The following is a 12,786-nucleotide window of genomic DNA, read 5'->3' as shown; positions in this document are numbered from 1 at the left end:
GGGAATAGGACTAACCTAATTGCACGGGTCCTTAAAAGCAGAGAGCGTTTCTAGCTGTGGAGAGAGGGAGATTTGGCCGCAGGAGGACAGCCAGAGAGACACGACACTGCTAGCTGTGAAGACGAAGGAGACCTGGAGACAAAGAATGGGGGTGACCTTTAGAAAGCGACAAAAGGCAGGGAAATGGACTCTCTCCTAGAGCCTTCGGAAAATGGGGGATCTAGCAGCCACTGCTCACTGAATGTCAACTCTGCTTCCAAATGTCTTATCTGTGACATGTGTATTTTTACTACCAAAGCCATGAGTTAAATATTATCATCTTTATTTTTCAAATCAAGAAACCAAGACTCAGTTTAAATGAATTGTTCAGGATTTCACAGCTAGTTAGAAATAGAGTTGGGGTTTGTGCCCATGTCTGTCTTGCCCTTTGCTTGAATACTGTTTGTTCTTTTACAATGTGTTTCTTTGTTATACAGATTTATTATTCCAGGTAATTGTCATTCTCATTTCACCCTTTTCAGAGAAAGTGAGCTATGGTGCCGTTGGACCCTCAATCTATGGGGCTTATATTGTCAGTGTGTATTTTATTGTTGTATATTATAGTGATAGTCATACATCTTAATCACTATTATTTTAGCTTTTTGAATAATTTAATTGGACAATAAATATTTATACTTATAGTTTCTCTACCACATTCTAGGTTATTCTGTGTCCCTGAGTAATAATCCCTCTTCCACACCTCTTTCCATTATAATTTTTGCCATGGAGTGATCTCTTCACCCATTGTTACCTTTCCGATATGTATTATAGTTCAAGGTAAACATCTGTACTTCTGTACCATCTTGGACTTGAGTTTTTCGTCGGCTTGGTTTCCTTGTTTCTTTTCCTGATAGATCATCAAATCTACTTGGAGTTTTTTTCTTCCACTAAACAGTGTAGTTACCAAGGTACTAAAAGGAACACAATTCTAAGGCAGTGTGATAGTCTGAGGCCAAAGGTAGTCTTTCCTGTGTTCCTTTCAGAGGTCAGGGCATTAGTGCTTCCCCAGTGTGTCCCAGTTATTGGTGGGCAAATTGAATTTCAGGGATGTTAGGAGTGAATAAAGATTAAGAATAATGGAGTTAGAGAAACCAAAGAAGATAATTATTGATCTTTCTGAAAGGTCACTTTAAAAAATAAAGCTAACATTTAATTCTGATTATTAAAGTTATAATCTGATTTCTGAACATGACTGGAACTGATTTGTTACATGTAACAATTATTTGATAATGTCCCCACATTTTATAATCCTTTACTTTTTTTCACATTGTCTCATTAGATATTTGCAACAACCTAATTACACAGTATTACTATCTCTATTTAATGGATGATCAAACTGAAGGTCAAAGAGATGAAAGTAACCAAAAGTCTCATGTCTCTGAATGGGGAAGGTGGACCTAGAACTTGGGGTTTCAGTATCACAGTCCCGTGTTTTTTCACCTACTCTCTCTGCTTTCTGAGAAAAAAACATTCAGTAATTTCCCTCTGTCACAAACATCTCCACTGATGCCTGGATTGTGGTATTTAGAAATTGTGTGCGTCAGTATATGCGTGTGCACATACGCATGTTACCTGCCCTTGCGTCAGCTTTGACTCCCGGTGACCCGACTGGAATGTACTTCCTAATCTGATAGCACATGTTGAGGCCTTTTTTTTTCCTTCCAGTTTTCAAAGATGATTCCCAGAAAGACTTGCTGAATTTCACTGGTACTATTCCTGTGATGTATCAGGGTAAGTGTGGAAGTTGAAAATTGTGGGAATTTTCTAAAAGAACAGTTTAGTAAGAAGTTACATTTGTTTAGTGCCATAATATTCTCAAAGTGTTTTGACATGTATATGGTCTATACAGAACCTTACTGAGTATAGCAGACAACTGTCCCAGTCAAGGAAAGTCTAATTGATATCAACAAATTCAATTCAGTTCAATAAATATTTATTAAATGTCAACTGTGTGCTTACTACTCTGCTCGGTGCTGGGGTTCAGAAGAGAGCAAAACAGACATAGGCCTGCTCTGGTGGAGAGTTCTCTGTTTCCCATTGCAGACTGTGGGAATCCCCACCTTTGTCTTCATTACCTCGGTGGAGGGTTCCCCTTCCTTTCCCTCTATGTGATGTAGCATCATCTCCATTCTATAGATGGAACTGAGTCTCAGCCTGCTCAGGTGACTTACCTAAGACTACACATCTGGTAGCGGGCTAGAACTTCAGACTCCCAGTAGGAAAATTTAAAACATAAGGGTAAAGAAAACAACACATTTTCAGTGACCCAACAGGTTAAAACAGCGAAGTGTTTTCCCAAAAAGAAAAAAATAAATCACTAATTCTCCATACTAGGGGTATCAAACTCATTTTCATCAGGGGGCCACATCAGCCTCATGGTTGCCTTCAAAGGGCCAAATGTAATTTCAACTCCTTAACTGTTAAAGAGGAGTTCCATTTATACAGTCCTAAAATTATTTCGGCCCTTTGAAGGCAACCATGGGGCTGATGTGGCCTCCAGTGAAAATGAGTTTGACACCCCTGCCCTATACATTACTCTTCCTATTTGTCCAGACCTAGTTCCTCCAATGTCTAAGAGGACTAACTTTTAAGACAGGTATTATGGGATATTGCTTATATAGCGTGAGTTAAAGAATACCAGTGAAATGTCAGTTCCAGTATAGTTCTCTTAAGTGGTGCCTGAAATTTTACCATTAGAAATGTATTCCTCTTTAAATGTGCAAAGAATCCCAGGAGGGATAACACCCCAAATCACTGCCAGATGGTGCTGTGCTTCTAGAGAACAGTCGGTGAAGATTTGAATGAGTGCACTGGATTGTTACTGACTGAAGGACTGAGGAATAGATGAATTAGTGGGCATTTGAAAGAGGAGGTCCCCTGCAAAGGGACCGAGGAGGATCCGGAAACCAAGTGGGGAGAGAACAGTGGAGTTTGCTGTCTCTTAAAAAGGGTTGAACACTATGTAATGAGAATACTTTGTCCAAAAGACACCAAGAAGTTCTATGTTGGAGGACTTTTTCAAAATAGGTGCTTCATTATGGTAGTTCCTAGATTATTAGAAACCTTCCTTAATGTCTACCTCTCTGTAATGACTTGTTGCCAGAAGCACACTCACGTTTCATTCTGCCTCTGTTTTTGTCCCACCATGACTCCTCCTTTGGCACAGGAAATGCAGAGGAATTCAGTTTGATTTTTACACATAGAAATGTGCTTGGAGATAAAAGTATGTAGCAATGGACTCTGTAGAATTTGTAGCGAGCAGAACACACTTAAGGTTTGTTTTTATTCTCCTTTTATGCTCCTCTGCTACCAAGCTGTCAGACTGTTTTCTGGCTGGTTGGAGAACTTTACTCAGACCTGTTCCCCATTACTTGTGTTCTGCATGTAGTATGGTTAGATGTTAAAAGGAGAGAGAGAGAATTCCTACCCACCCGAGTGACTGACTGACTGACTGATTTCACAAGTCTTGCCCATCCCAATCATTTCAAGGGAAGGTGTATAGTAGCAGAGGAGCTTACGCATTTAAATGAATCATTGCTTAGAAGCATTTCAGTTTTTAGAACAGTGTGGGGAGGTAACAGGAGGGCTCACGAGTTATCTTAATACCATCGGTAAGGTGCATTTCATTGGCACTCTGACTCTCCTGGTGCCGTGGGGTTGCGTCATTGGTTCTTATGCTGGCAGGGTTTCTCAAGGTAGTGACGGTACCTGCAATACCTTTTTAGTGACAGTACACTTTTTTCCCTTCTCTTTTTTTTAAAAGAATTTTTGGTATTGATTTTATCTGGGCATCTCACAGTCTTCAGAACAATCTGTCTGTCTTCAGAACAATCTGTCTTCAGAACAATTACAGCACAGGAAATGCGTCACCAAGACTACTCAGAAAGTCTGACCAGCTGAATCTTACTGCTTAAAATACACACATTCAACTGACAAATGGTGATGTGCCTCGCACAGGAATGTGTTAGCATTTGCAAATCTTCTGGTTAGCATAGAACCCTCTTCTAATACTTCTCTTCTCATTCTTCTGGAAAACCAGACTCAATCAGATCTCTCTGGCACCCTAGTAGTCCTTCAACTCCCCAGTCCCATCTCTGTCTGCACTCAGGGTAGCCTCCTGGAGCAGGGACAGGTTGTGACTGCTAGAATCAAGCCCAGCTACTCAGGTTCTGTCATCCCCTTCTCCTGCATGGGGGTAGGACTCTACATTGAACCTTAATACTCAGACCAAATCCCCACTCTAATTGGGAAAGGAAATTTGAGAAGGCCAGAATTCATCCATTTGATCAGTTAATTGAAGGAGGATTCATTTTGGTAAAACTTGATTCCTGGAAGAAGGACTTGATTCTTTATGCTGTTATAGTTGTGTGAATTTTTCCCTCCTTTCCTCCTCCAGGCCGCAGCCCCCACTCCCCTAAGCAGTTACCCCCACCGTTGTTCATGTCCATGGGTCACATGTATAAGTTCTTTGGCTACCCCATTTCCTGTACTGTACTTTACATCCCTGTGGCTATTCTGTAACTACCTATTTGCACTTCTTAATCCCCTCACCTCTTCACCCATTCCCCTAAAACCCCTCCCATCTGGCAATCATGAAAACACTCTCTGTATCCAGAGATTTCTATATAAATTTTGTGTTTTTATATTAGGTTTAGCTTTGGGCTCCCTGGCAGCCAAGGCAGTCAGATATTGGCTCTCAGCAGGTGTGATGTACATGGTTACAACAGGAGGAGCGTGCAGGCGAGCTCCCATCATAGCACGCTGAAATGGACGGACCACTGGGCAAGGTGCTGTTAGGGTTATTTTCAGCTCTAAGTCTTTGTAGCCAAACTAGCTTGTATGTTACAGTACCTGCTAGTAGTGAGCAACTTGAGGGCCAGTGTGGGGGCAACTTTTGCCAGCAAGTCCGCCACAGATGAAAGTAACACTACCAAGACACGATCTGCTTGTGGGGGAGAGGTGGCCAATCTTTCAGAGGAGAAAGGCCAAGAGCCCCTTCCTCAATGGCTTTTATTGAGTTGTAATACCCAGGAATACAGGCAGCAAGGATCAAACAGTAGATAACATTTCAAAGAAATTTGAGGGCTTAGTCTGAGTCAGTGTCAGGAAAGGGGGTTGTAGAAACTTTGGGAGACATACTCATTTCCTGCTTGGACCCTTAATATGTGAGTGAAAGCACTCTTAGCAAAGCAGGCTTCAAAGCTTTTAGGAATTCTTTCTTATGCCTGATCACCCCGGATCCCGCTCTAGCCAGCAAGAGGCTGCACCACCTCCCCCCATCGCAGGTTTTCAGACTTAAGTAGATTAGACCCAGGAAGCACTTCTCCCAGAGGACATGGGGACTTGGGCTATGTCAGAATAGCTAGGGGTGAGGGTCCATCACTTCCTCTTTATTGCAGCCCCCTGAGTCCTTCCATGATGGTCTTCCATGATGGTCTCCTGTCTGGTTTAGGTTGCCCCTCCTATGAGGGTTCTTACCTGTTATCGACTATCCGACCATGCATTGGGGGCAGGAGAGTGAGGAGAGGCAGTGTTCACTACCATAGACAAGCTTTTGTCTCCTGCGGCTCAGCATTCCGGAGGTCGCTCACTCAGCCTTAGCCATGGGAGGCAGTTACAATTCCTGAAACCAGGCAGGGCAGTTCTCAACAGGCCAGTACCAAATTCATCTTATTCATTTATTTTTCATGTGTATATTAATCCAGTCATTCTTAATTATATAAGAAATTTTTACTGAACAGCTAGTATATGAGGCACTACACTCTGTGCAGGGAATATAGAAATGAATAATACGTAACCCCCTCTTAGGAGGAAGTTTACAATGTAAGAGAAGAAACAACTGTAAACAAATGCAGAAGTATACAAATATAAGGGTCCAGGCGGCAGCACCTCTGTCTCACTTTTTCTTACTTTTCCCCCTTCCCCTTCCTTTTTTTCTTTTTCTTGTTCCCCCTTTCTCCCTTTCACCATTTCCCCCTGGAGGTGCTTCCCCCCAGCAGGAGCAGAGCTGGTCTCACCCCCTGCCTCCTAAAAAATACATATACGTGTAAGGGTCCATGACTGTTCGAGAAAGGTGCAATAGCTCTGCTTGGGTGGACAAAGAAGATTGTATAGAGGAGATGGTGCACCTTAAACTCCTGGCACAGTAGGTCCTGTCAATATTCATTGAATTGAATTGGATGTCTTAATTAAATTTCTTCAGATATTATGCTGGTGACTTAATGGGAACATATTTCCAATGTTAATGTAGGTGAAATAGAGAAAATAGGCCTTGATTTACATAAATCCTTTATATATAAACTTGACTATGCGTATTGAAATGCCACCTAGCTATACCATAGATAAACGCATGTGCCTTATTATTGTTTGAAGTGTGTTTATTTTGTCTCAAATAGGTAATACATATAACATACCAATTCGTTTGTGGATTTTGGATTCTCACCCTTTTGCTCCCCCCATTTGCTTCTTAAAGCCAACTGCAAATATGGAAATCTCCGTTGGAAAACATGTGGATGCTCAAGGCAGAATATACTTGCCCTACCTCCAAAACTGGAGCCATGTAAGATCGATTTGGATTTTCTTTTGCAAGTTCTTATTTTTCTGAATATTTATATTTGACCCTAGTGGATCAAAGTAACAAGTTACTGCATTTTCTTTCAACTATATGCTTCATATGGTCTTTAAAAGTAACTAGAAATTGAGCCCCCGGGGGTCACCTGAGCCACAGGACCCTGGTGACAGCAGCCTGCCTGAGGCTGGGAGCCGACTGGTGTTTGCTCTGTATCTCTGTGTGGTTGTTTGCTGCTGGGTAAAGCACGTGCACAGCTACTAGCAGGATGTTGGGCATCATTTCCCAGTCCTTCTCTATTAAAAATTCTTAGGTAATATATATGTATTCATTTGTAGTTTTGCCTCTATGACCTTTAATAAATTGAATCATATAATTTTCCATTATGTCCTTTGTTTTAATTAAATTTTTAAAATGCACTCATGTGATGTATGTCACTGTAATTTACTTGTTTTACAAATCCTCACATTATGCAACTTTGTATTGTGCATTTTTCATCTGCCATTATATTGAGCGTTGATGAATCTCTAGGAATGCAATACTTGGATCAAAGGTTATAAATATTTTGAAGGCTCTTCTTATCTGTTGCCAAACTGGCCTCCAGAAAGTAGACAGCATGTTGCATGTCTACCCTCAGTAGAAATCAGTGCAGGCAAGTACATGTTTTCAGCACCCTTGCTCTAACAGAAGGTATTATTCAAATGAAGTAGACTTTTGCTTATCTCTTTACATCTACTTTAAAATGCTCTCATTTTGACAAGTAATTAAAACCTTTATGAAAGGCTAATTTATGATGTGTGTATACATGCCCAGAAGTTGTAGAACACAGGGACAGGGCTGTCTGAGAGTCCAGTGAGGCTGCCGCCGAGGGTGGCGTCAGGGTCATCACTTCTTGTTTATGTACATCCCGTGAAAAGGTGTGCAATTGTGGACACATTTTACTTTTTTTATGGTTTTTATTTTCGTATATATAAGACCTTTAAAAAGAAGGAAAAAGAAATAGTAAAAGAAAGAATTTACACCAATTTATAGTGGAATTTAGGTGGAAAAAATTGTTTATCGACCATTTTATGAACTTGTACATGATTTGTAATAGTTGGTGATTTAAATAGGATTTTCAGTTAAATGTTATGGTTGGGTCTTCCTAAAAATTAGTTCACTGGAAGGCCAAAAATGATGTCTTAGTCTTAATGTTTAGTTCTTTGGGTAGTTGAGAAATTGAAATCTTTTTCATATATTTATCGATCATGTATGTTTCTTCTTTTTTGAATTGCCTCTCTCCTTTATTCATATTATCTTCTTTTTTTCTTTTCTTTTTTAAAAACTATCCTCAAAACGTATTTTGACATTTGTACCCTGTTGTGGGAATCCATAGTTCCTGTTTCCTCTTTCTGATTTTCTTGAGCGTCTCTTTTCATAGTGTTAGTTGTTTGCCTGTTTAATAAATACTCAGAGGTAGTGCATAATCTAGTTGAGGTTGTGCTTTATTTCAGTTCAGACAGTATCGATTTCATTTTACTATTCTGAGATTCTGTATTATAAGCTAAAACTGGTTTTAAGAAGACATTACATTATTTAAATTACCCTACTTAAAATGACTAGTAATTTTAAGTTCCACGTACTCTTGTACAGTTGGAATTATAATTATGTAGTATAATTATATAGGGTTTTGGAGCTAGAAAGAATCTACAGGTTGTCTAGGCCAAGGATTACAGACGTTTTCCCCAATAGAATCAGTGTGTTGTGTTGGGTCTAGAGAATTTTGTTGGAATGACACAAAAGTTTTGTTTTGCTTTGTTTTATTATTTTCTTCTTTTTGGTTTTGTTCTTAATATGAATTTGAATGCCTGTACATGTACTGTTTCCCATCTGCCACAATAACCATCTCCCCACATTTTCTTATACATAACACCTTCACACATTATGTTATCTGCTTAGTCTTTAAAGGTGTTCAATGCTAATGGTCTCACCTTCTTAACTCATAAATAATGAAACCAGACACTGAGAATTTAAGCACTTTTTACAATGAAAAAGCTACTCAATATTCCTAACAATAATAAACATCAATTTTCCACTCAGAGGATATAGTTTGCATGCATCGGCTCATTTGTTTCTCGTAACAGCCACTTGGGACTTGTTATTCACATTACTTTGCTGATAACACTGAAGCTAAGCTAGGTTAAATGAATTTCAGTAATGTTGCTCAACCAGTTTAAATGGAAAGCTGAGATCATACTGCCCAGGGCTAACTTTCGGGTTCAGGATGGTCACACAGGTACTCTGCAAATAAACACATTTACCTTGTTTTCCCACATTTTGGAGACGTGGGTTTAACATTTCTTTCTTCGTTTTTCAGTTAAAAGATTTAAGTAACTTTCTAAATGAAAGTATTAAAACAGTTGAAAGTACCAACTAATTTCCATGGTAGTTTTAAAAGAATGAGAGCTTAACCCAGTACTTTGTCTCTGCTAACTAGAACAAGGTGTAGGTTAACAAGGTGGTATTCGTGAGCCAGATTTTTGCATAACTCTTCCCTTTGTGTGTATTCTGCAGCCTAAGTCTGCCATTGTAGGATTAATCAAAGAAATGATCACCAAGTTTCAAGAGGAACTGCCCTTGTATTCTTTCTCCCCGTCTGATGAGGCACGGCAGGTGGACTTGCTGGCCTACATTGCAAAAATCACGGAAGGTTTGTATTTTTGTTATTCAGAGAGTTATGAGGTTAGAATTTCTCACTAACAGCCTGTACTCTCTGCTACTTTATTTTTATAAATAAATACATACACACATGTGCTGAATAAAAAATTCCTGTCCTTCTATCATAGGGTAAGTTTTATCATACAGTTCCAGTGAATATGGTTTCTTAAAATGTGGAAGATAACGGAGGCATAGGTGGAAACACTGTGCCTTCTCCCACAACCAAGTTTGAATACAACAGAGGTTGGGAGAACAAAGACACAGCCAAAGAACAGAAAATTGAATTATACGGAAGTCTGACAACAACAAACCATTCAACCGGGACGGTAAGAGGGGTGGAGCCAGCAGCGGAACAGGGTCGTGCAGGAAAGATCCCCAGACCTAGGCACGCAGGCAGCCCGGACCCAGTCAGGGTGTGGGGCAGACTGACCGTGGTCGCACATTCGAGCACAGCGAGACGGACTGCGCAGGCCCCAGGGGGCGAACCCAGTGGTGGAGGGCTGATGGTGGTGGCACACTCACGTGCAGTGGGACGAAACGCGCAGGATCCGGTGATGGTGGCAGCTGCCGCACCTGTGGGGGCCGCAGCGGAGGCGGCAGACAGGACGCCATTGCTCCTCTTTGACCCCGCCCCCATATACAGTGTCACAACCCAGCGACTGAGTTGCCCTGCTCTGGTGAACACCTAGGACTCCGATCCTGATACTTAGCAGGCACGAACAGCTCAAAAGATGGCGCAAGAAGCACTCAAAGTCCCAGAGCCAATAACTCTAAGCGACCGAGAAATTGCCAGCCTCTCAGAAGCACAATTCAAGACACTGTTTATCAGGATGCTCACAGAACTGGTTGATTATAGTCACAAATTAGAGGAACATATGAAGGCTAAACTAATTGAAATGAAGGGAGATGTCCAGGAAACCAATAGTGATGGAAAGGAAACTGGGACTCAAATCAATGGAGGGGACCAGAAGGAAGAACAAAACATCCAACCAGAAAGGAATGAAGAAATGAGAATTCAAAAAAATGAGGAGAGGCTTAGGAACCTCCAGGACATCTTTAAACATTCCAACACCCGGATTATAGGGATACCAGAAGGGGGAAAGAAACAGCCATGAGTGGAAAACTTATTTGAACAAATAATAAAAGAGAACTTCCCCAGTCTCGCCAAGGACATAGACTTCCAGGAAATCCAGGAAGCTCAGAGAGTGCCAAAGAAGTTGGACCCAAGAAGGAACACACCAAGGCACATCATAATTACATTAGCCAAGACCAAAATGAAGGAGAGAATCCTAGAAGCAGCAAGGGATAAGGGGACAGTCACCTACAAAGGAGTACCCATCAGACTGTCAGCGGATTTCTCAAAAGAGACCTTACAGGCAAGAAGGGGCTGGAAAGAAGTATTCCAAGTCATGAAATCCAAAGACCTACAGCCAAGATTGCTTTATCCAGCAAAACTTTCATTTAGAATGGAAGGACAGATAAAGTGCTTCTCAGATAAGGTCAAGTTCAAGGAGTTCATCATCACCAAGCCCTTATTATATGAAATGCTAAAGGGACTTATATAAGAAAAAGAAGATGAAAAATATGAACAGTGAAAGGACAGCAAACACACAGTTATTAACAACCACACCTAAAACAAAAGCAAACCAAGAGGACAGCTAGATCAGGAGTGGAACCATAGAAATGAAGAACACATGGAGGGTTAGCAACAGGGGAGTGGGAGGAGGAGAAGTGAGGAGAAGGTACAGAAAATAGCATAGACAGTAGGTAGAAAATAGATAGGGGGGAGGGCAAGAATAGTAGGGGAAATATAGAATCTAAAGAGCTTGAGACACGTGGTTATAAACTAAGGGGGGGAGAATGGTGGGGGAGGGAGTGTGTGGGTAGAGGAGAATGAAGGGGAATAGAACAACTGTAATGGTATAATCAATAAAATATATTTTAAAATGTAGAAGATTACCGTGATACTGACATGAAACAATTTTGTGTTTTGTTCAGAATCACTTGGTATATACAGGGGTGGGCAAAAGTAGGTTAAATTATCAGCCATTCCTACCTACAAGATAAATCATAAGTAAGGATACAAAATAATAATAATAACAACAACAACAACAAGAAGACAAATTATATTATAATAAATAATAATACAAGAATGAACTGTTCCACGTCCTCACAGCTGTAAATGTGCTTTTCCCAGTCCCGTATTAACGATCCTAAACCTTTTTCCTTGTATATTTATGTGGCTTTTTGCCTCATTTCAATGTATTGGACCAGAAAAACCCATGATTCTTAGTGTTTCCATTCAGTATGAAGCAAAATACCCATGCTCGTAAAATTTGGTAAGGTGTTAAATATTTTTTACATTTTAGACCAGAGCAGAATGTAAGAATCAGAATGTTTTTTAGAATTATGAAAATTCTGGGTTTTTTTTTCAGTTTTAAATCCTGTTTTTAAATGTTTGGAAGGATATTTTCCTTTTGAAAGGGTAGCCTTCATTTAGCAGAGTATTTAATATCAGACTCGTGTCTTTCCAGCATTTCGTTTGTTCAGCAGGTGTTTTTGAGTGCCTGTTGTGGATTAGCACCATGGTGGCTGTCCAAGTTATTGAGGCTTGGTGTATTTTTTTTAAAAGATGCTGAAAAGATTTTTTATAGTATTTTTAAATTGTCATGGCCATTCACTTCTTTCTTTCTAGGTGTCTCAGACATAAATTCAAAGAACTCGGCAACTTATGAGAACAAAACAGTAAATAAAATTACTGTGGTTGGAGGTGGAGAACTAGGAGTTGCCTGCACTCTAGCAATATCAGCAAAGGTATGTAAGCATGGTGGCTATAAATATGTTTATCACATTACTACCCTTTTGGGTAGTTTATGGTTAGTATACAAGAAATGATGGCTTAATTTTGTTGTGTAGGAAAATCTCTTTTTACCTTAAAATATATTTTGTTAGTTGACAAAAGCTAAAAGCTCTCATTCAGTTAGTCATGGAGTGATCTTTGAAAAAGTGATTTGAATAATGGGCTTATCACACTAATTTAAGGGAAACCTCAACTTGGCATTCATCTGACTTAGTCACAAATTCTTTTGTTTTCAGAGTCATGCTGCTTATATTTTTAAAAATAATTTTATTTACTTATTTACTTTTAGAGTGAGGGGAAGGGATGGAGAGGGACAGGGAGAGAAACATCTGTGTGCCAGAGAAACATTGATGGGTTCCCTCTTACACTCCTCTGAGTGGGGACCTGGCCCACAACCCAGGCATGTGCCCTGACTGGGAGTCGAACCCACAGACTTTCAGTTTGCAGCATGATGCCCATCCCACTGAGCCACACTAGTCAGGGCTGAGTCATACTGTTTTAATTAAACTCTTATTTAAGAACTTAATTTTAGCTCTTTCTAAAATTATTCAGTAGAATTTTTAAGGTGATCTTTTTTCATGTAATTACTTTCTTTAAGATTGTAATTCCTGAATTGATAGTT

The 12,786-nt window shown here is 40.0% G+C and overlaps 1 protein-coding gene across 4 annotated transcripts in view; it reads left to right on the top strand.

The window, feature by feature from the left end:
* UEVLD (UEV and lactate/malate dehyrogenase domains) overlaps nt 1–12,786 on the top strand; it is a 46,230-nt gene that overhangs the window by 10,484 nt on the left and 22,960 nt on the right. For 2 of the 4 annotated variants that reach the window (XM_037040357.1, XM_037040358.1), the window contains exons 3-6: nt 1,705–1,770; nt 6,435–6,598; nt 9,161–9,296; nt 12,000–12,118. In XM_037040357.1, the coding sequence (XP_036896252.1) occupies nt 1,705–1,770; nt 6,435–6,598; nt 9,161–9,296; nt 12,000–12,118 (485 nt within the window). The remainder of the gene's footprint in view (nt 1–1,704; nt 1,771–6,434; nt 6,599–9,160; nt 9,297–11,999; nt 12,119–12,786) is intronic. The other 2 variants (XM_037040359.1, XM_037040360.1) reach the window with 2 other exon arrangements.

This window comes from Sturnira hondurensis, unplaced genomic scaffold (genome assembly GCF_014824575.4).
Source record: "Sturnira hondurensis isolate 20B ecotype Veracruz unplaced genomic scaffold, ASM1482457v3 Scaffold0002638, whole genome shotgun sequence".
In the NCBI taxonomy this organism is placed as follows: Eukaryota; Metazoa; Chordata; class Mammalia; order Chiroptera; family Phyllostomidae; genus Sturnira; species Sturnira hondurensis.
Note: the sequence above shows the minus strand (reverse complement) of the source record. Positions and strands in the feature narration are given on the sequence as shown.